General features: G+C 40.3%; 1 protein-coding gene across 1 annotated transcript; it reads left to right on the top strand.

The window, feature by feature from the left end:
• The first annotated feature begins 6,787 nt into the window (after positions 1–6,787).
• Positions 6,788–21,881, top strand: LOC125485343 (centrosomal protein of 290 kDa-like). The gene is made up of 11 exons (XM_048607666.1): positions 6,788–6,902; positions 6,995–7,072; positions 8,738–8,807; positions 8,921–8,967; positions 11,705–11,848; positions 13,749–13,802; positions 14,194–14,346; positions 15,965–16,147; positions 18,848–18,937; positions 19,021–19,143; positions 21,692–21,881. The coding sequence occupies exons 1-11, from the start codon at positions 6,801–6,803 to the stop codon at positions 21,845–21,847; spliced, it is 1,200 nt and encodes a 399-aa protein (XP_048463623.1). The 5' UTR covers positions 6,788–6,800; the 3' UTR covers positions 21,848–21,881.
• The last annotated feature ends 1,815 nt before the right edge of the window (positions 21,882–23,696 follow it).

The raw sequence follows: 23,696 nt of genomic DNA on the forward strand, positions 1-23,696 counted from the left end.
TGGAGATCCAACACAAGTCAATTTACATGTCATAGACAGGTATAGAAAATAATTTAAAATACTAATTGGTTAGGTAGAGGGAAACTATTTCCGCAGGATGGGGAGACTTGGACTTGGGACTAAAGTCTAAAAATTAGAGTCTTCTCGGAGAGGCAAATGATGAAACATTTTTCTGCAAATGACAGTTGATTCTAGATCAATTGTTAATTTGCTGAACAGAAATATGAGGATATGCAGTAAATGGAGTAAGGAATCTGATGGTCCATGATCTAACTAATTGGTGGAACAGGCTCGGGGTGCTAAATTGTGTAATCATGTTCCTGTGTTCAAACAGAAGACTTGATATTACACATCAGTAAACATTCTGATGATGTTTGTACAGAAAATATACATTATAAACTGCAAATTATTTTTATATATTCCAATCTGTTGAATATGACCAATATCAGTAGCAGAGAAAACAAAACATAAGATACATCAATTCAGTGTGGTCTTACACCAACAGACAATCAGGTCTGAACCTGGGGTTGTTTAGTCAGCCTGTGAAATTATTTTTCACTGAAACCTCTGGTTGTTTATCTCACCAATGCATTTTTTGAATCCTTTAGCACAAGTTATTGAGGCCATGACGTAACGTCATCCTCAACTTCAGGATTACCTGAAGCGTTTTACACACAATTAGGTACTTCCTAAATGTAGCAATGTAGGAAAGACATTAGCCAGTTTGTGCACTGTAATCTCCTGCAAACAGCACTATGATAATGACAAGTGAATTAGTTTTTTGTGATGTTGATGATGGATGACTATTGGCCAAGTAACTCCCGTGTTGTTCTTACTTTAATGAGGAGGGAGTTTTTACATTTACGTAAGAAGTAGAGAGGGTCTCCGGTTTCTGTTTCATCTGAATGAAATGCACCTCATTGGTGCATTGGTCTGTCAGTACTGCAGTGGAGTTCAGCCTGGTCAGGCTTTGTGCTCAACTTTCCAGAGTGGAACTTGAACCCACAACATTCTGACATTCAACATTCACCCTAATCTGCTTTATTAGTCTTTTTTCTCCATTTTAGGAATAAGACTAGGCCACTCAACCTACTGAGCCTGCTCCACTATTTAACACCATCATGATCATGGTTAATCGAACCCTTAAATGCCAATTATCTTTTGCCTTTCACTTGCATTATCCGCATAACTCTTTGTGCCATTGATAATCAGAAATCTTTCAATCTCTAGTTTCAATAGACTGAAGGACTGAACTTTCACAGCTTTCTGGGGTAGTGAATTCCAAAGATTCACAACCCCTGAGTAAAGAAACTTTTCCTCCGCTAAGTTCTAAATGGCATCCCCTCAATTTTACATTGTTCCCAAGATCTGTCTTTAATGTGTCATGATGACCAAACTTCAGCCTGATGATTTCTGTATGCAGCAATTACAGAAGTCGATATAAAGCGACAAGTTTTAGCACAAGGGTTGATTGTTCACCATTTGTATGTTTTAATTTACATTTGGCTGAGTGTGACACAAAAGAATCCTCATAAAATTGAAGTAAATGGGAATCAGGGTGTGGTTGGAATCATACTTAGAATGAAGGAAGTTAATTATAGTTTTTGCACGCGAATCTTTTCAATCCAAGGATGCCATTACACTGAAGAACTCGAAGTGCTACATTTCTCCCCCTGACCTCCATTCAAGGCACAAAAACTTCCATATCAGACAGGGGTTCATCTGTCAACTTGGTCTACTGTATCCGCTGCTCCTGAAGTGGCCTCCTGTACATCGGTGAGACCAAGCGTAGACTCGGAGACCGTCTTGTAGAGTATCTGCGCTCTAAATGCGACAAACAACAACACCTTCTGGTTGCAAACTATTTTAACTCAACCTCCCACTCCCTGGGTGACATATTCATCCTGGGCCTCCTCCAGTGCCACAATGACACCACCCACGAACTGAAGGAGCAACACCTCATATTCTGCCTCGGGAGCCCACAGCCTGATGGATTCACCAGTTTTAAAATCTCCCCACCCCCCTAGCCTCATCCCATATCCAACCCTCCCTCTCATCCCCGCCTCCTTGACCTGACACAACCTGTCCATCTTCTCTCCCATCTATCCACTGACCAATCCCCACCACTCCCTACCTGCACTCACCTATCACCATCCCACTTGACTTCCCCAGCCACACCCCTCCTCTCTGTATTTATTTCCCAGCTCCCTTCCCTCTCCCCATTTCTGAAGAAGGATCCCAACCCAAAACATCAACTTTCCTCTTCCTCTGATGCTACCTGACCTGCTGTGTTTCTCCAGCTCCCACATTTTATTGAATTATAATTGTTTTTAAAAACTCAATTTCAAAAACTGAGAAAAACCTCAGGATTTGTTTGTCGACTATCTTTATCATACTTACGTTAGAAGAACAAGCAGATGATTGAGAAGGTGTGAGCTATGTTAGAACCCTTGCTAATGTTTCATTATTTTTATCTTTATTTTTATTCTTTTATTAATTTTGAATTGTGAACTGGAAATGACTTGTGGATTTTGGAACAGCTTGTAGATAAAGGGAAAGAGCAGATCAAACAAGCGTTGTTTGTTTGTGAGGCCAGGCCTGGAAGATAACTGCAGGCTGATCCTTGACTGCAAAGTTTTTAACAGACACTGCAACAAGAGTATTGTGTTTAAACAGATAGCAGAAGTTAGCGATTAATGAGGTTCAATACCTGGAATTAGTTCTGGCAAGTCTAGAAGAGACCCTATGTTCAAGCAGATTGTCATGGAGTCACACAGCATAGAAACAGTCCCTCCAGTCCAATGAGTCCATGCCAAACATAATCCCAAACTAAACTGGTCCCACTTGCCTGCTCCTGGCCCATATCCCTCTAAACCTTTCCTATTCATATACCTATCCAAATGTTTTTTTTTTAAATGTTGTAATTGTACCTGCATCCACCCTTCCTCAGGAAGTTGGTTCCACACGCAAACCACCCTCTGTGTAAAAAAAAAAAAATTGCCTGTCATGTCTTTTTTAAATCTCTCTCCTCTCACCTTAAAAATATGTCGCCTAGTCTTGAAATCCCCCATCCTGGGGAAAAGACACCTACCATTAACATTATATTTTATAAACGTCTTTTAGGTCGCCTCCCAACCTCCTACACTCCAGTGAAAAAAGCCCTAGCCTATCCAGCCTTTCTTTATAACTCAAACCTTCCATACCCAGCAACATTCTGGTAAATCTCTTTTGAACCCTCTCCAGCTTAATAATATCCTTCCTATAACTGGGTGACCAGAACCAGATAAGATGTTCCAGAAGAGGTTAGGAGAGTGGCCAAAGAAGTGGCAGATGGAATACAACGAGGCAAAGTGTGAGGTAGCTTTGATAGCACGAATAGAGGCATGGACTATTTTCTAAATGGGGAGAAAATTCAGAAATCTGAAGTGCAAAGGATCTTGGGAGTTCTAGACCAGGATTCTCTTAAGGTAAACTTGCAGGTTGGGTTGGTAGTTAGGAAGGCAAATACAATGTCAGCACTTATTTTGAGAGGACCAGAATATAAAAGCTGAGGGGATGTACTTCTAAGGCTTTATAAAGCTCTGGTCAGACCGCATTTAGAGTATTGTGAGCAATTTTGGTCCCCATACCTCAGGAAGGATGTACTGGCCCTGGATTGGATCCAGAGGAGGTTCACGAGACCAATACCAGGAATGGAAGGCTTAACATATGAGGAACTTTTGAGGACTCTGGGTCTATACTGGTTGGAGTTTAGAAGGATGGGGGGTGAAGTGGGATCTAATTGAAACTTCCAGAATAGTGAACGGCCTGGACAGAGTGGACGTTGAGAAGATGTTTCCATTAGCAGGAGAGACTAGGACCCAAGGGCACAGCCTTAGAGTAAAAGGAAGACCTTTTATCATAGAATCTCTGCAGTGTGGAAACAGGCCATTTGGCCCATCAGGTCCACACCACCCCTCCGAAGAGCATCCCACCCAGACCCATTTCCCTAACCATGCATTTCCCATGCCTAACACACCTAACCAAAGCAACCCTGGGCACTATAGCATGGCCAGTCCACCTACGCTGCACATCTTTGGACTGTGGGAAGAAACCAGAGCACCTGGAGAAAACCCACACAGACCCGGGGAGAATGTATAAACTCCACAAAGACAGTCACCCGAGGCTGGAATCGAACCCGGGTCCCTGGTGCTGTGAGGCAGCAGTGCTAACCACTGAACCATCGTGCTGCCAAAATTAATTGCTTTGAAATTCTACTAGCTGTGGTGAGATTGAACCCATTTCAGCAGCACATTGGCCTGGGTCTCAGAATTACTAGTCCAGTAGACATTACCATGAGACCACTACCTTCCCCTAAATGATCGGAGATAAGGAGAAACGTCTTCAGCTGGAGAGTGGTGAATCTATGGAATTCATTGCCACAGAAAGCTGTGGAGACCAGATCATTGAGTATAATTAAGTCAACGATAGATAGGTTCGTGAATGTCAAGGGATTCAAGGGTTACGGGTAAAGAACAGGAGAGTGAAGTTGAGAAATTTATCATCCATGATTGAATGGCAGAGCAGACTCGATTAGCCGAATAGCCTAATTTCTGCTCTTATGTCTTGTGGTCCAAGAGGCCTAACCAATGTCCTTTAGAACCTCAACATGACTTTCAACTTCTATACTTCGAGGACTGAACAATGAAGGCAAGTGTGCTGAATGCCTTTTTAACCACCCTGTCTATATGTGATGCAAACTTCAAAGAATTATGTACCTGCACCCCTAGGTCCCTCTATTCTACACTACACAAGGCCCTACCATTAATTGTGTAAACCCTACCTTTGTTTGCTGTATCAAAATGCAGTACCTTGCATTTATCCAGATTGAACGCCATCTACCATTTTTCAGCCCATTGACCCACTTGATCAAGATTCCTTTGTAATCATAGAAAATCTGATTCACTGTCTACTCTGCCATCAATTTTGTCCGCAAACTTGCTAACCATGGTTTCTATATTCTCATCCAAATCATTTACATAAATGACAATCAAAAGATGACCCAGAACTGATCCCTGTGGAACACTGCTGGTGACAGGCCTCCAGTCTGAAAAGCAACCCTCCCCCCATTACACTGACTTAAGCCAATTATGTATCCAATTAGCAATTTCACCCTGAATCCCATGTCACCTAACTTTACTAATTACTCTACCATATGGAACCTCGTCAAAGGCTTTACTAAAATCCTAATAAACAGCATCTACTCCTCTGCTTTCATCAATCTTTTTGGTAACTTCCTCAAAAACTGAGTCAAGTTTCTGAGATGTGACTTTCTTCACACAAAACCATGCTGACTATCCCTAATCAATTTTTGCCTCTCTAAATGTCCATAAATCCTAACTTCCTTAATCACCTCCAACAATTTACCCACAACTGAAGTCAGACTCGCAGGTCTACAGTTCCCTAGTTTCTCCTTACAACCTTTCTTAAATAAAGGTACAACATTACAGTCATCAGGCACCTCACCTGTAGTTTGAGATGATGCAAATATTTCTGCAATTGGTCTCGTAATTTCCTCCCTTACTTCCTACACGATTCTGGGATACATTAGATCAGGTCCCAGAGATTTATCCACCTTTATATTCTCTAAGACCTCCCAAACTTCCTCTTCTGTAATATGAACTGTTTTTAAAACATCAAAGTTTATGACTGTTGTTGAATGGTGATTGAGGCCTCGGGAAGATCAGTCTATCAGGATGGAACTAGAATTAAAGTTTTTTATTTGAACCATGTTTTCTCAGAGATGGTTTTGGCTACAGCTGACAAAATAGCATGAAGAAAGCTCCCTGCCAAACTTGATACGCCAACTTCCAGAAGCCCAAAGCGTAAAACTTGAGTTAGAATTATTGTCACCTTGCCTGGGTGATCTAAGAAGGTAGCCCTGATTGACGTCCCAGAAAAAGCATTCAAGAAGTCTGCCTGTGAAACAGTGTATCGTGGAAGCGATTTAAATAATCTGGCCAGTTTTGTTATTTTCTTTTATTTATCCCTTATCTATATTTGTTTGTCCTGTCTGTCTTTTGTATGAATGGGGGGCTGAAAACAAATGTTTTAAGTTGGTTTAATATTCTCTGTTCCAAAGTTATTGTGTATCTAATAAATAGTTATCTCTTGTTTAAGATACGGGGCCGATGTCTGGAAATTAATTATTCAAAAGCCTGGGAAGGTTATGCAAAAGTCTGGCCAGGAACCATTGGAGCGACTATTTGGTGGTGTTCGGTTTAATTTTACTGGGTTACGAATATAGAGGTAGAAAGGCTAATTTGGGTTCAGCTGTCTGTTTCCTTGTCGTAACAACTGTCTTGCAGTGATCATAGAATCCCTACAGTGTGGAAACAGGCCCTTTGGCCCAACAAGTCCACACCGACCCTTGCAGCATCCCACCCAGACTCATCCCCCTGAACACTCCGGGCAATTTAGCATGGCCAATCCACCTAGCCTGCACATCTTTGGACTGTGGGAGGAAACCGGAGCACCCGGAGGAAACCCACGCAGACACGGGGAGAATGTGCAAACTCCACACAGACAGTCGCCCGAGGCTGGAATTGAACCTGGGTCCCTGGCGCTGTGAGGCTGCAGTGCTAACCACTGAGCCACCGTGCCGTGGTTACCATAACGCTTTCTTCTCACCCAAAATATTACTTGCACATTTTTTAAATACCAAACTGAGATCTTTTACGCTCAAAGTACATTTATGATTAATGGCATCATTCAAATTGTTGTTGACATTTTGAACATTCTGTCCAACAGGGTGAACCAAGATGGCGCCCAATCTGGATTGGGCTCAATTAATGAAAGTCGATCCAGACTCGTTGCCGAGTCGAGAGAAACTGGCAGATAAGTTGTTGGATACAATATCCAAGGTATCTCTATTTGTTTCAGTTTGCAGTTTAGTAACTATAATTATTTTTTGCAATTAATAATTTTATCAATAATGGTGAGTTTCTGTGCATAGGTTGAAGGAAATGAATTGACGGCAGAAGACCCAGAGAAGCTGATTCAGCTTTTTCGGCTCACCCAGTCCTTAATGAAGGTTTGTATTTAAAGATGCTTCTTTGTTTCTCCAATACTGGAATGAATGTTTATTAATAAAAGTAGAAAAGAAATATATTCATGCGTCATAAACAAGACTCGGGACATTTACAGAAGATTTAACTAATGGGATAATTAATTAAGTAACAGCCGATTGTTGCTATTCCATGAAGCAGCTAATTTTCACCTGGAGTAACTTATCAGGAAGAATTTAGCCTGATAATACTGTCTTTAAAATAATGTTATTGATATGACAAGAAGTGTAACTGGGAGAAATCTGGATCTTCTGGTTGTAAATTTTAAAGGTCTGTGGAACTAAAGCAAACAAAAAGTGTCAGCATTGATAATCTGAAACAAAATTTAAATGAGTCTGGAAGCAATTAGCAAGTAAATCAGTATCTGTAGAAAGAATAGACAAGTTGACATTTCAAATGTGGGACTTTTACCAGAATTGGAGGAAGTTGAAAAAACAGAACAGAATGGGAGAAAACCCGTAAACACAAGCGTATGTGCACCATGTGTAAAATGATTAAATGAAAATAAGAGATGAGTAATTGGATGAAGTAATATTAACATGACATTGGGGTTGTAATGGTCCAAATTGAAGTTATTCACAAGCCACGTTTAAATGGGAGGCAAGGGATGGGGGAATGGATTTCTGGAAATATCATAGGTAATCTCAAACCCCAGCTGATGAGTTCAAATTCCATCCTGTCAGATGGCGAAATTTGAATTCAATAACAAGCCAATCCAATGGTGGCCATGTAATTATTGATTATTCTAAAAAGCTTTCTGGTTCTCTGATGCCCTTTCGGGTGTGAACTCTCTCATCCTTACCTGGACTCAGACCCACAGCAATGTAGTTGAGTTTTGACTGCCCCTGGGAAATTAGAAGTGGTGCATAAAAGCCAACAACACCCACATCCCATGAATTAACCAAAAAAATATAAAAATAGTCCTGGTGATACCCGCTTTTCATTGATAGTTATGTCTTCTGCTGCCTGTGCCATCATTTTGGAAGTCCTTCCTTCAGTCCTCATCTCTACTTTGCTTTCCTCCTCTACAATGCTCCTAAATACCTGTATGTCCAATATTTTATGGGCCAGTATCATATTTTGTTTTATAATCCCCGATGAAGTGCTTTGTGGCTTTTTGTAATGTTAAAGGTGTTATTTAAATACAAGTTGTTGGTCCTCTTAATACATATATGAATGTATATGGCCAAGAGTTGGTGGTTCACTGACCACATATGGAACCAGCACGCAGTAGTAAAGAATTGGTAATAGCGGGGCAGGGAGGTAAAGTAGTAATAACTCAAAAAGATAACCTGTTTAATTTCAGAATCATTATGAATAACTTGCCTATAATTAGTATGGTAGTCCAAATTAATGCAGTACTTTTCTACAATTCTGTATCTAATCTAATGTTCATTTGATAGATAAACCAGGTGCAAAAGGTAGTTGCAGAGCCTTTTGTTAGTAAGTGTTTTTACTAAAGAGTAAAAATATGGTTACACAGCAGCATAAGAAAAGTTGAAAAATGAATTATATTGGATGGAAGGCACATGGTTAATTCAGTTTGAATTTATTCTATGATTGTTAAAGTTCACCTTGATCTGGATTTATATGCGTGATCAAGATGTTATATGTCTTTAAATTATATACAGATGAAAGCACAAGAGGTTGAGTTGGCTCTTGAAGAAGTTGAAAAAGCAGGGGAAGAACAAGCCAAGACAGGTAAGTCACTGTTTTGTAGTCAGTTTGTTTTTCCCTGTATGCTTAGTGTTACCTTTCAGGTTGCTGTGAACAATTAAATGTATGCATTTATTTGTTATTTATTTTCTCCCTAGAAAACCAGCTGAAAGCAAAAGTTCTTAAGCTAGAAAATGAACTGGAGGTAAGTGTGAACTTTTATTGTCTTCCTTTAAGTAATGTTAGTACATAGATAAGGGGAAGGATTTAGAAAGGATCTAAGGGGCAACTTTTTCACGCAGTTGGTGTGTGTGTGGAATTGGTTGCCAGAGGAAGTGGTGGAGGCTGGTACAATTATAACATTTGAAAGGCATCTGGATGGAAATATGAATAGGAAGGGTTTAGAGGGATATGGGCCAAATGCTGGCAAATGGAACTAGATTAATTTTGGATATCTGGTTGGCATGGACGATTTGAACCGAAAGGTCTGTTTTCATGCTGTTATGACTCTATAGATAAGCTTCAGGTCGAAAGCTCAGAAACAGACCATTTTTCCACCTGGTCATGCCAGCTTTATAAAAAAAAAATTCTCCCACACCTTTTCATCTAAACAAACCATGCTGAACCAAATACTTCAATAAATCCTTTGGGTTTTATGGATACTTACTAAGACATTGGAGCAGAAGAAGGCCATTCAGCCCATTGAGTCTGGTCTGCTATTTAATCTGATCATGGCTGATCTGATTACCCTCAATTTCACTTTCCTGCCTTTTCCCCGTGACCCTTGATTCCCTCATTGATTAAAAATCTGTCTATCTCAACCTTGAATATTCTTAATGATGCAGCCTCAACAGCTCTCTGTGGTAAAGAATCCCGAAGAATCACAAACCTCTGAAAAAAGAAATGCCTCTTTAGCTCTGTCTTAAATGTGCAACCCCATTTTCTGAGATTATACCCTGTGGTTCTAGGCTCTCTCACAACAACCTTTCTGTGTCCACTCTGTCACATCCACTGAGAATCTTGTATGTTTTAATAAGGTTTGCCCTCATCTTTCTATATTTCAAAGTGTGCAAATCCAACCCACTCAACCTTTCCTCTTCTGAAAATCCCTCCATACCTGGGATCAAGCTCGTGAACTTTTTCTGGACTGCCTCCAATGCCAATCTACCTTTCCATCAACAAGGGCCACAAAACTATTCACAGTATTCCAGCAGTAGTCTGACTAGTGCTTTGTATAGTTTTAACAAAACATCCCTAATGTTATACTCCATTCACTTTGAAATAGAAAAAATGTGCTTTACTATCGGCTTAAATATGAACTCGCATCTTTTGAGCCAGTAACTTGTGGGAACAAGCCGCAGTCCAGTATTTGAGCATCTAATTTCAGGCTGGCACTTCAGCTGAGGCAGTTGTCCATTATTTGAGACACTGTTTTCAGATAAAATGCTAAACTCAGCTCATATTTGATTGTGGAAGACTAATAGATTACAAGATTCCAACTGACCAACATTTTCCGTGGACACCAGAGTTTGACAATCTAATTTGCAGTTTTTGAGATGCTGTACAAAAATTGCCTCTGTGTTTGTCAAATGATAGCAGTAAATATACTTCAGAAGGTACTTATTAGCTGTGAAGTAGTATCCAGTAGGTTTCAGGTAGGTTTAACATTTCTCAAACTCACTGCTCCATGCGTGTGTAGAATTTTATATATATGTCTGCACATGTACAATATAGGGATTGGTTAGCTCAGTTAGCTGAATAGCTGGTTTGCAATGCAGAGTGATGCCAGCAGCTTGAGTTCAGTTGTCACACCTGCTGAAGTTACCATGAAGGACTCTCCTTCTCAACCTCTTCCTTCCTTGAGACATGGTGACCCTCCAGTTAAGCTGCCACAAGTCGCGTCTTTCGAATGTGAGAGCAGCCCTATGGTTCGCTAGGTCTATGCAAGCCAGGCATTTTATCTTGTGTTTGACTTAAAAATAGGAATAAAAAGAGAGAGCCAAGCATTTATATAGCAAATCTATCCCCCTGGATGTTAGAAGGCACTTTAGAGTGAATTAATACTGAAGAAGTCAGAAGTGTCATGTAGGAAAGTCTTGAAATTTAGGAAACATGACAGCTAATTTACACACAGTAAACTCCCACAAACAGCAATGTGATATTGACTAAGTAATCTTATTTCATACAGTTGGTTGAAGAATAATTATTGCTCAAGATTCTGGGGATATCTCCCCAAATTTTGTTTGAAATGTTCGCCTGAGGGAGTAAGTGACACTTTGGTTTAACATTTCATCCAAAAGACAGTCCCTCCAAAAATTTTACGCTCCCTTAATATTGCACTGGAGTGTCAGCCTACACTTTTGTGCTTTAGTCTCGGAGGTGGAAATTGAGGCCATAGCTTCCTGAGTTGGGAGTCAGTGCTACCAATTGAGCTACAGTTGATACCGTGCATCTGATAACTTCCAGTCTGCAAAAGGAATTCATTTCCTAATCTGCAGCTATCCTTAGCATGTGCAAATAAGCAACTGACCTTTGTGATCTTAAAGGGACAAGCCAAATGATGCAGGTTGCACCACTACGGCAGAGTAGTACTTCATAGTTGGCAAATACTCAACAGTGTGACTTATGGACATGGCCAAGAGACAGCTGCTATAATTTTACTTTTTTTTAATGTTTGAATTATTCTCTGAATGGCAACTGTACCTCTGCAGAATTGTTATATTTCATGGTAAACATGGGACAATTTTTGGCACATGTCATGGAAATGGAATGACACAGGCTTTGTTCCCATCCATGCATATTCTGGTGTGCGATGTTGATATGACTCATACTAAAAGATTTTCACTGCACATGTCATTTCTATATTTCTATGTCAGTTTATTGTGACTTGAATTGCTTACGTATTCAGAAGTGAGCAATGCTCCATTTTGTTTCTGTCCCAGATGGCTCAAGTGAGTGCTGGTGGGCGTGATACCCGATTCTTGCGAGAAGAACTTCGTCAAGTGGAAAACCAACTGCAGTTCAAAGACCGGGAGGTTTCAGAGATGGAGAAAGAGCTAAACAAGGAAAAGAAAATTGTTGAGCAAGTATGGAAACTGAGCCGGGGGCAACACCAGATGCAATGTGCTGTCATAATTTTCTCTGTTCGTCTTTTAAATTGGACTCAATTCGCGAAAAGAAATTGATTAGAAAGACTTGAAATTAGACTTTACAATTTCAAAACAGGCCATTCAGCCCAACTAGTCTATGCCAACCTCCTTTCATGAACGTGAACTTCCTTTTGCCAGCCACCCTCTCCATCCCACTTAATCAACATAACTTTCGACTCCTTTCTCCTTTGTGTATATCTTGCTTCATCTAAGTACATCTGTGCCATTTGCCTCAATCACTTGCATGAGTTGCCCATTCTCACATTCTCTGGATGAGGAAGTTTATGGACTGGAACGCTCTGAATGCATCCCAGGGTTATATGTGATTAAATGAAAGCATAAAGTTTCAGGATATAATCAGCATCAAATGCAGGGGTAGGCTTGCCGTAGGAGAAATTTCACACTATTACACCTGTGATATATGTGACCCCATTTTTCAATGGAGTGCCATGCCCTTTGAATGCTACTTATAACCCCTGGTTGTGTCAGGGAAGAGTTCATAGCTGCATAGAGTATGGTGTGACATATCCAGATGAATGCTTTCAACAGATATTTCTACATGAGAAAACCTAACAATTGAAAGATATTCTTACTTCAAATATCTGGCTCAAACACCAAAGTATGATAATGCAATGTTCACTGTTCATTGAACTGGAATATGATGACTGAAATATTCTGTTTTGAGCTGCAGATTTTCATCAGTTCATTTTAATAGACAGGGCTAGGAAATGGTGGGCTGTTGAGTCATGTGGTCCAAAAGCGACAACTTTTATCTCAGTTTTGAAATGTGCACAGTTCAAGATTCAAGATTCCATCACTGCTTTAAAGAGAATCCCCAAATTCTGTGAAATTTGGTTAGTATGGTTATTGGGCAGTGCAAATACATGACTAATAAATTTGCTGGCTATTGTGTATTGCAGGCACCACACAACAAATTATTCTGCCCATTGTCTTAAGGATTAGATTCTCAAAGTTACTAAGCCTTGCAAATGAGCTAGGGAAGTTTCCTTACTGCGCAGTTCCAGTGGTAGTGTAGAACAGTTGTTCAAAATATGTTAACCAACTTTAATACTCTTAAATTCCCAACTGTAGCACAGCAAATTGCACAGCGACAGGTATTGAGAGTCAGAGACAGGAGGATTTGTTCTTGCAAGCTGTTGCTCTTTGCACGAGAAGTTCCATGATCTGAAACAACTCCCAGGCTGCATTGTGCAATGTCTGAGAAGTCACAGGGGCCTAGTTTTGGCTCATATCCCAGAGATTATCTAGTTTTAATCCATCCCTCCCAAGTACAGCTAGACAATGTTCTGTTACAAGATGGTTGTTTGGGCCTACATTGTGTCTTTGGAATCTGGGAAATGACAGAGACGAAGAAAATAATCTTGTAAACTACTTAGATAGCAACAATCTCGTGTAAATGCCTGCATATGTATGCCACCAAAGTTATACCATATTTATTACTAGTCCATGCTAAGTCCCCATGCTTCAAGTCCTTTGTTCATTTATCATGTTTGCCCCTAACCAAGCACAGCAGAGAGGAAGCTGCAGACCTCTTGCAAGAACCGTTGTGAAACACCCTTTCTGCATGGTCACATAGATTAATATATCATTTTAGAAAATTAATAATGCAGTTAAATTTTCTACAACTCACCTAAGTTCTCTCAACATCGATGGGGAGTTTGCTGGTTGCAACCTGCAAAAAAAGGGATAATTTCATAATGTAGTAACTGCTTAATTTTGTTTACGGCACCAGAAAGCTACTTATAATTGTTCCTAGGCTGCTCACATTTTCGATATTATACAGTACAGAAATTTACCTTTTTATTGTGTTCTTTAGGTGGGAATTCGAATCAAGGAGATAGAAAATGAAAACAACAAACTAAGAAGAGAGGTTAGTGATGAAAACACACAAATCTAATTGTGGATAATGATTAAATGAAAAACATATATTTGCAGGTCATTATAACAATTTCAGGTTCTTTACTTTTTTGAGTTTTGCTTGTTTACCTTTTGTTGCTGTCTCATTAATGATTTTCTCACTAAAATGTTTGTCCTTGCTAACATGACTGTCTTAGTCTTTCCTTTCTCATTCACTTTTCTTTGTCAAAGAAAAAAAGACTTAAAAGAGAGGTAAGAGCATCATAAAAATGCCTGGCTAAATAACTGATGATCACTATTATTAGTGCAATTAGACTACATCATTATTGGTTTCGAGAATGTGTGTCAGTTATCTTGTGGATGAAATGACTATAAATCATCTGGATTATTGATACTTTTTGCAGAATGATCAACTACGCCAAGATGTTGTTGACTATCAGAAACAAATAGATTCTCAGCGGGAGACTCTCCTTAATAGGAGAGGAGATGATTCAGACTGCAGAATACAGCTGTCCAAAAAGAACAAGGAACTTGCACAATATTTGGATGAAATTCAGGTACTTCATATTTTAAAATATTCCTCTGCATTTTCTAGCGAGTTATTCCATCTCGTATTTATTTTCTTTGATGGGATGAGGGTGTCACTGACACTTGTTGCCCATCCCTAATTGACCTTGAACTGAATGATTTGCGAGGTCATTTCACAGAATTGTTAAGCGACAACCACAACTGTGGGTCTGGAGTCAGATGTAGGCCAGACTAGGTAAGGACGGCAGGTTTCCAGGTCATGAGATGGGTTTTTACAACAGTTAGTGATTGTTGTCATGATCCCATGATGTCATGATTACTGAGACTAGAATTTCAGCTTTACTAATTTAATTTAATTTAAATTTCACCTATATCCCGGGGAATTATGCTGAGTCTGTATGTAACGAGTTTAACAATGTTATCACCACACCATCATCTTCCACGTATGTGAATGTGTCTATATTTTTACAATTCCATGGATGTCTTGTTTTATCTAAGAATAAGGGAAACCACGCTTCTTGGGTAAGGGAATCTGCTACCCCGTCTCATCCAGTTTAATCTAACTATGATGGTCTGCATGGTTGCCTCTTAATGTCATTTAGACAGCTGAAGGCAGAATATTTTTGAAGGGTCTTGTGGATTTTGGCCACCAGTTGGTGAGCCTGTGACAGCCAGCCCACCACCAAGGGCTCCTGACCAATCTTGAGCTGGCAGCTTGTTTTTACACAGCAGCACCAACATATTGTAGGTGTCTGCTGCTGGTACTGCACCTACATGAGGCCTCGGATTGCATTGCATCAGTGAGTGATGGCAGGTCACAGGCAAGGTTGATTGGCAACAAGGGAAATGAGTTTCAATCGGCTGTTCCTTTCGCAATTCCAGGTCCCTCCACCGGACACTGAATGCCTTTGAAGAGGAAGCCTCCAGACTGAAGCCTATGAGTAAATATGCCAGATTTGCTCATCATGCTTCTCACGTGTCAAGCCCTATGCCCATCGCTGGTTCAACACCAGCAGCAATGGGATGAGTAACTCAACACGTCCACTTTGGCTGATGGAAAAACCAACCACTGGCCTCACAGCGTGGACTTAATTGGACGCTCCTGCCTGATTAAATGCCCCTTCCACCAGCAAAGATGCCGTGGAGGAGGGATTAAAACTTTTCCTTCAGTTGTAAAGAATTGGCCACAATAAAGGTAGCTACTGTCAGTATGTTATCTGGGTAACCAAAGATAGGCAATAAATATTACTCATTTCACCTTGAGTTTTGAGGGATATGTCGATATAGGGCAGGAACATTTGGTTGGGATAGGTTAACCTTGATCTTATTGAAAGGTGGAGAAGACTTAAGATGCTGTATGGCTTACTCCTGTTCCTATTTCTTACATCTTTATGTCACATATATCACATTAATAAACAAAATGCATAACAAATTGAGACTGTTGGTGCTTTTACTGATTAACACCTTTCACAGTGAAGGTTGCAGAGCCTTCCAGACTAAGTCTTTGATAATTGAGATCATGCAAGTGTACACAATATTCTTCACCAACTGTGTGGTTCAATTTTTAGAAAGACAAGGCTATGCTCTTCGGCAGCAAATTGTTGATTACAACTATTGAATTATTGTGGTTTTCTTTTCCACGTCTAGAATTTGTCTGAAGCCAATGAAAAGCTGGAGGCACAGAACAAACAGTTGCAACAAAAACTGGAAGAGTCCGTGCAAGAGATGGACAAGATGACTGATGAATACAACAAAATGAAACTGATCGTGCAGCAATCTGACAGCGCTATGGATCAATTCAAACGAGAAAAGGGGCAGCTGTTGCTTCAGGTAAGGGGAAGACTTACTTCCATTAATCATAACAAATTGAATCAATTAACGATATCAAATCACTGGCCTCTGGACTTTGAAAACCCAAATTAAGTTTCTACTTGTGGCTGATGTTCATGTTATGGCCTCTGAAGGTTGAGGTTGGCAGACTCAACTAGGCCTTTGTAGGAAGGGCAAGAATTGCAGTCTCAATAGAAGCCTGCCTTGAGAGCAGACTACTTTTCTACTATGCGCAAATCAACAAACCAAACACTTAGTACCATCTGCCTGATACGCCAACATTCAGAATCAATGTGAGTTAAAATTGAATTTATAGGCAAATTGTGGTCAAATGTAAATTTAAATTGTGCATTAAATGACAGATCTTACAAACTGGCTCTGTAACCCAATGAGATTTTACTGATCACACTCTGTCACAAAGCCCTTCAAACTCTGTCTTTCAGAGACAATTCAGCTTCTTTCCTTGGAGTTAGTCTGATCACAGCTGAAAGCAGTGCATAACCAACCCAAGTTCCACAGGCAACGTGTTTGCCGTAAATGGCATATGTCTGTAGGCCTTTCTCAACTTAATGTGAATGGGGTAGACCTAAAATATTACCTTCTGGTAACAAAATAGCTACAGCAATTTATTCTCTGCTCCAATCTGGACACTCTTCTTCAGTCTTCCCTGTTCTGTGCCACTGGATTTATCTACTATTGATTGATTGGAACTATTGATCCAAGATTTTTATATCTTTTAAACAGGGTCAGTTTGCAGTTTTGACATCAAAACTTATGTTTGTTTTTGCTTTCATTATAAACTCAGAGTCAATTTTATTTCTACGTTTACCTTATTCTTCCTTTTCAGTTCAGTTTCTGTTTTAATTGCAGTCTGTCTCAAACAAATACAAATTCAGTTTAAAAAGCAAGCTTAAGAATATTCTGCGGGGAGAAGCACTGTTCCACACTGTCAAATGACCATCCTGATCAGTCAGCTAAATTTTTCATGTTACTCAATGCTTTTATAGGCTAAATTGTGTCAATGGTGAAGTTTGATCAAAGGTGGAAGGAGAAATGCCTTATTTGAGAATGAGAAGTAATGCTGAAAAATGGCTGGTTGACTATAAATGGAGGGAAAGGCAAGTTGGGGACGGCTATTAATCTTTTATTATTTTTACCTCCCATTCCAAAACAGGTTACTTGCTTGTATTGAAATTTAAGCATAGGATGTTTTATATAAGTATGACACTAGCTGAACTATTGCACTGAAATACAGAAGGTGCCTAAAACAATGTGTTGTTATTCTCTTGAAATGTATCCAGTTGTATGATGTCAAAGTTATTTTAAGATTATTAAGTTCATATAGTTTAATTTAAAAAGGATGTTTAAGCAAGGTTAGCCTTAAGGTTCATGAAAGGATTGTTAATCAACACATTTTTTGTTGGGTGAAATCACAAGAGATGTGGAGAGGTACTGAGCTGCATGCAAAATGAAATTCAATTGGACATTTACTAATCAAGAAGGAAATTAATAGAGAGGGAGACCGAGGAAATGCCTCAAAAAGATTAGTGATCCATGTTTTTTTAAATTAACTTTCATAAGTGACCAGTTATGGTAATTAGCTTTGTTTTCAAAGCCTCTGAGTTGATAGTCCATTTCCGTAGCCCTGACCTGACTGTGCTTAGACCAGGCAATAAGATAGACAGAAGTCAGAGCAAGGGTATTTGTATCAAGTGGCACAAGCATGAGAAATGAACTTTCAGAATAAATTGCAACATTTGGTCTTTGAATGGCCACCAAAGACTTGGGGAGAGACAACTCTCTCCTTGTACTGAATCATTTTATACATTTTATAATCTGGTGTTGGACATCATGGTTTCATGATGAGTATGTATTTTTCTGTATGTATCTCAAATAAATCTGATTATTAGTCTTAACCTAAATAAGATGGCCCACCAATGTATTATTTATCATCTTTGGGTGTCGGTTAGCTTGGTTGGATGGTTTGCAATGCAGAGAGATGCTAACAGTGTGGGTTCAATCCCTGCACTGACCTGAAGGACTTTATTTCTCTCCCTCTCCCCTCATCTGAGGCATGGTTGGGAGAACTACCACCAGTCATTGCTCTGTAATGAGAGGAAGCCCGATGGTCTGGTAAGACTCTGACGATTTTTCCTTTTTTATTTACCACCTTGATGTAAGCATGCCATATTACAGATGTAAAGTATTAAGATTAAAGGATAATTATTAACTCTGTGGCATGCTGTCCTTCATAGAGTCATTGAGGTCTACAGCATGGAAAAAGGCCCTTCACCCAGTTTTCAGTTCACACAAAATGTGGTCTGCTTGTGGAACACAGATGAAGGTGTTGGCAGAAAATCAAATCTGTCATGAGAGCCATAAAATACTTGATGAAATAGAGAAGGTGACCCTATATCAATGGTTTAGATATGTAGCAAGGCAACAGCATTAGAGATTCAGTATGGTGCATGGCAAACTTAAAATATGCATCACAGACTGTGATCCACTCCTAAAGCGCGATTCACACAGATTTATTTAAGGGCAAGATATTGGACTTTTTCTTTAAAACAAAAGCCAGGTAATATGCTGTGAATGTGGTAGGCTTTATTAATCTGGAATTTTGAAGTTAACTCAGTTGAAAACTCTACCTCTGAATTCAAGCTATTTCTGCCAACACTGTCATATCATTCCTATAAACAGGTGCAAGATCTGGCCAACCAGCTGCAAGCCACAACTGAAGAAGATGATCCTGTGATGTTGGCAGTAAATGCAAAGATTGAGGAATGGAAGGTAAATGTCACTGCTTGTTTGAAATTGATCTTCTAATTAGCAATGGCATCTAAGATTTTAAGGCTATTTTTGAACTTTTACAGAAAGTATTGTCTGCCAAGGATAAAGAAATCAGCGAGTATCAACAGAAACTGCAAGAACTTCGAACTAAACTAGTAATTGCTGAGTTTGATAGTGATAAGAGCAGCGTCATTACTCTCCAACAGGTATGCCAATTGGTCAAATTTTAATTTCAACCCCTTCCATTTTAGTAATTTCTTACGTAAGCCATGCTTACATTACTATTAGACTTATTTTTCACCTGTTTCACTGTAAACTATTCTTAAAATCTAAAAATGTGTTTGCCTTCAACCTTTTCAATTGCTGTCCTTCAATCGTGGTTATCTTTAGATTATAGAAGAACTCTAAGTAGTAAGTACATTTCTATTGCTGTACAATTAAATGGATCACAATTTTCCTTCACTCACCTTCTGTAACTTGTCTCCTTTCTGTTTTATTTTCTTTCCAAAAAACACTCTGTTTAGCTACTAACAATTCTCTGTGCAATTCTTTGTAATGTGCAAAATCACATTACAAAGGATGAACAACATTAAAATTGGTCATTTAGTTATAACGTTTTGGATAACAATTGGAGAAAATTACAACATATTTGAAAATTGCTTTCCTTTCCATTATGTTGTTTTCACTTCACCTAATCTGCCCAGCAGTTTGTTTTAACTTTCAAATAAACATTCAGTCAGGATGCTTTTCCAACAAAAGTGTTCAGGTTTATACTTTGGGTGAATACTATGACAAAGAATCACTTTATGATAGTTCTTGATTTTCGATTATGGTATTTGAATTTTACTTCACAGCTTTGCAGTAATGGAGCAAATGTCTGTATTTTGTATACTACCATCTTTGATATTTATGACACCTTTGGAATAATTTTGCAAAAGGCTGCAATTGTGATCAACACCACTGCTAGGTGGAGTACTGCATGTGCAAAATCGGAGCGATGCTTTTCAACCCACAACCAGCGGCAAAGCTCTGTTTATCAAACAAATCACTCAATCTTAGGCTTGATACACAAACAACTACAAGGCATATCTTCCAATGTTCTTGGAATCCAGTCAACATGAATAACTGACGGAATCTGTAGAGAAAAATTCAAAATTGAAATTGATGTTTATCTGTGCCTTATTAAGTTATGACCACGCCAAACAATAACCATCTTCAACAAAATAATTATTTTGACACTGTTAGAAGTGATGCTGTGGTTAAAGGTATTAGATACTGTAAAGATCTTAACAGAATTCTGGAAATCATACTGAAGACTTGTGCTTCGAAACTACCTAAGCCCCCCGTTAAGCTCCAGTTGTTGTTCCAATACAACACTGCCAATTATTTGGCATTGTGGGCAATTGCTCAAGTATGTTCTGTCCACAAAAACATGACAAACCCAACTTGACTGATTACTGCCCTATCAGCCTACCCTTGATCATCAACAAAGTGAGCAAAGGTCTCCTTGATAGTGCTACCATGCAGCACTTGCTAAGAAGTAACATGTTTATTGACACTCAGTTTGTGTTCTGCCAGACCTACTCAACTCCTGACTGCATTACAGCCTTGTCCCAAACATGGACAAAAGCTGGATTCCAGAGTTGTGGTAAGAGTGATTGTTCTTAGCACAAGGCAACCTTTGACCAAGTAAGGCAGTCGGGAGCCCAGGCAAAACTGGAATAAATGGGAAACAGTGAGAAAACACTCTGGAACAAAAACAAAGTTGCTGGAAAAGCTCAGCAGGTCTGGCAGCATCTGTGAAAGAAAAAACAGAGTTAACGTTTCGGGTCGAGTGACCCTTCCTCAGAACTCTCTGCTTGTTGGAGTTATGTCCAGCATTATGGGAGATGGTTGTGGCTGTTGGAAGTCAATCATCACAGTCCCTTGGCCCAACAGTCTTCATAAATGACATTCCCTTCATCACAATGTCAGAAGTGGGGATGTTTGCTGATGGTTACACAATGTTCAGCACCATTTGTGACTCCTCAAATATGAAGCAATCCATGTCCGTGTGCAGCAAATCTAGACAATATGCAGTCTTCAGCTGATAAGTGGCAAGTAACATTTGTACCACTCAACAACCAGGCAGTGAGCATCTCAAGGAAGAGAGAATCTAAATACCATAGCATTCAATGGTACTATCGTCACTCAATCCTCAACTCCCAAGATACTGGGTGTGGCTGGGGGTGGGTGGGGTGCATTACCACTGACTAGAAACTGAAATGGACCAGCCATACAAATACTGTAGCTACAAGAGTGGGTCAGAGGCTAAGAATTTTGTGGTGGATTTATCACCTTTGGCCTCTCCAGTGGTTTAATTCTTCAATTCCCTGAAAAAAATAAAATTTTTCTAAATATGAAGATCACGACTTGTTGCCTGGTTATAAGCGATTCCTGCCAATAATGGACAACTGTAGGCTTTAATGGTTTTCTTTGGCTTAATTCTTAACATGTCTCTTCTCACAACAAGATTCTTTGCCCTCTGTTTGATGTAATTGTTGGTTTGAACTTGTCTTGGGCATCGGCCTTTGTGAACTTGACTAAATATGCTACTGTCACAATACGTTATTAAGTTCTGCTACACACATTATGATCTTTTTAAAATCATTTTTTCTTGTTTGTATTTCTGTTTATTCCTCGTGTGCAGTTATTGCCGTATAATCCAAGGCTTTACTACTAAAAAGTGAATGGGATAAAAATGTTTCTTTACAGGTTCTGCAAGAACGTGACGATCAAATTAAGGCTCTGGTGGGACAAATAGAACAGTACACCAAAGAAGCGAATCATAATGTACAAATCATTGAAGACTTGAAAATGCAGCTAGAGAAAGAATCAAGTACCAGTCTACATGAACTTTATTGTATATAATCTGAAGCAAATAAAGTAACATTCAAGCAAGGAACAAGAGTAGGCCACTCAGCCCTTTGAACCTGCTCTGCCATTCAGTAAGATCCTGGCTGATCTGATTTGAACCTCAACTCTACATTCCTGCGTATCCCCAATAATCTTCCATTCCCTTTGTAATCAAGGACCTATTTACCTATACTTTGAAAATATTTAAAGATTTTGCAACCACTACCTGTTGAGAAACTCCAGAGACACTCAACCCTCTGAGGGGAAAGAAAAGGTTCTTCATCTCCTGTCTTAAATGGGCGACCCCTTGTTTTTAAACTATGGTCCTTAGTTCTAGATTCTCCCGTAAGAGGAAATATCCTTTCCATATCCACCTGGTCAAGCCTATCAGGGTCATATATGTTTCCATTAAGTCACCTCTGACTCTTCTAAACATCAGAGGATACAGCTCTAGCCTTCATAAGGCAGATGGAGATAGCAAGAACTGCACATGCTCGAGTCAGAGTCGATACAGTGTGGAGCTGGAGGAACACAGCAGGTCAGGCAGCATCAGAGGAGCAGGAGAGTTGACGTTTCGAGCCTAGACCCTTCTTCAGAACTGGGGAGGGGAAGGGAGCTGAGAAATAAATAGTGGAAAAGGGGAGGGGGAAGGTAGGTGGATGCAGGTAAGGGGTAGTGGGGATTGATCAGTGGGGAGGGTGTGGCGGATAGGTGGGGAAGGAGATGGACAGGATAGTGTCAGGTCAAGGAGGCGGGGATGAGAGGGAGGGTTGGACATGGGATGAGGCCGGGGATGGGGAGATTTTGAAACTGATGAATTCTATGTTTAGGCCATTGGGCTGTAGGCTCCTGAGGTGGAATATGAGGTGTTGTTCCTCCAGTTTGTGTATGGCGTCACTGTGGCACTTGAGGAGGCCCAGGATGGACGTGTCACCCAGGGAGTGGGAGCGGGAGTTAAAATGGTTGAGGACTGGAAGGTGTTGTTGATTATAGTGTATGGAGTGCAGGTGCTCCACAAATCTGCACCGAGTCTGCAAGAAACCTCCTATCACTCACCCTCCTGCATGGCACTTCCTCTCACCCACCCTCCTGCAACTCACCTCCTCTCACCTACCCTCCTGCAAGCTCCATATCCGGTAACCGTCTCTGCACTGGCATCTATTTCAAACCCACCGGCTCCCAGAGCTGTCTTGACTACACCTCCTGTCACCCACCTTCTTGCAAGAATGCGATCCCTTACTCCCAAATTCTCCGCCTCCGCCGCATCCGCTCCCAAGATGGAGCGTTCCACTCCCGCACAACCCAAATGTCTTCCTACTTCAAGGACCGTAACTTCTCCCCTCCGGTGATTGAAAATGCCCTCAACCGCATCTCTTGCATTTCCCGCACTTCTGCCCTTAAACTTCTTCCCCCCCAACAAAAATAAAGACCGAGTCCCCCTGGTCCTCACATAGCACCCCACCAACCTCTGCATCCAGCGTATCCTCCGCCACTTCCACCACCTACAATCTGACCCCACTACCAAAGAGATATTTCCCTCCCGACTCCAATCTGGCTTTCATAGGGACCGCTCTCTCTGTGAATCCCTCATCCACTCCACACTCACCACCAACCCCACCACTCCCGACACCTTTCCCTGTAACCGCATGAGGTGCTACACCTGCCCCTACACCTTCCCTCTCACCTCCATCCGAGGCCCAAGACAGACTTTCCATATGCAACAGGAGTTCACCTGTACATCCTCCAACCTGGTTTACTGTACCCATTGCTCCCATTGGGGCCTCCTCTCCATCAGTGAGACCAAACATTGACAGATTTGCACTCCATACACTATAATCAACAACACCTTCAGATTGCTAAACCT

Source organism: Rhincodon typus, chromosome 18 (genome assembly GCF_021869965.1).
Source record: "Rhincodon typus isolate 14 chromosome 18, sRhiTyp1.1, whole genome shotgun sequence".
Taxonomy (NCBI): domain Eukaryota; kingdom Metazoa; phylum Chordata; class Chondrichthyes; order Orectolobiformes; family Rhincodontidae; genus Rhincodon; species Rhincodon typus.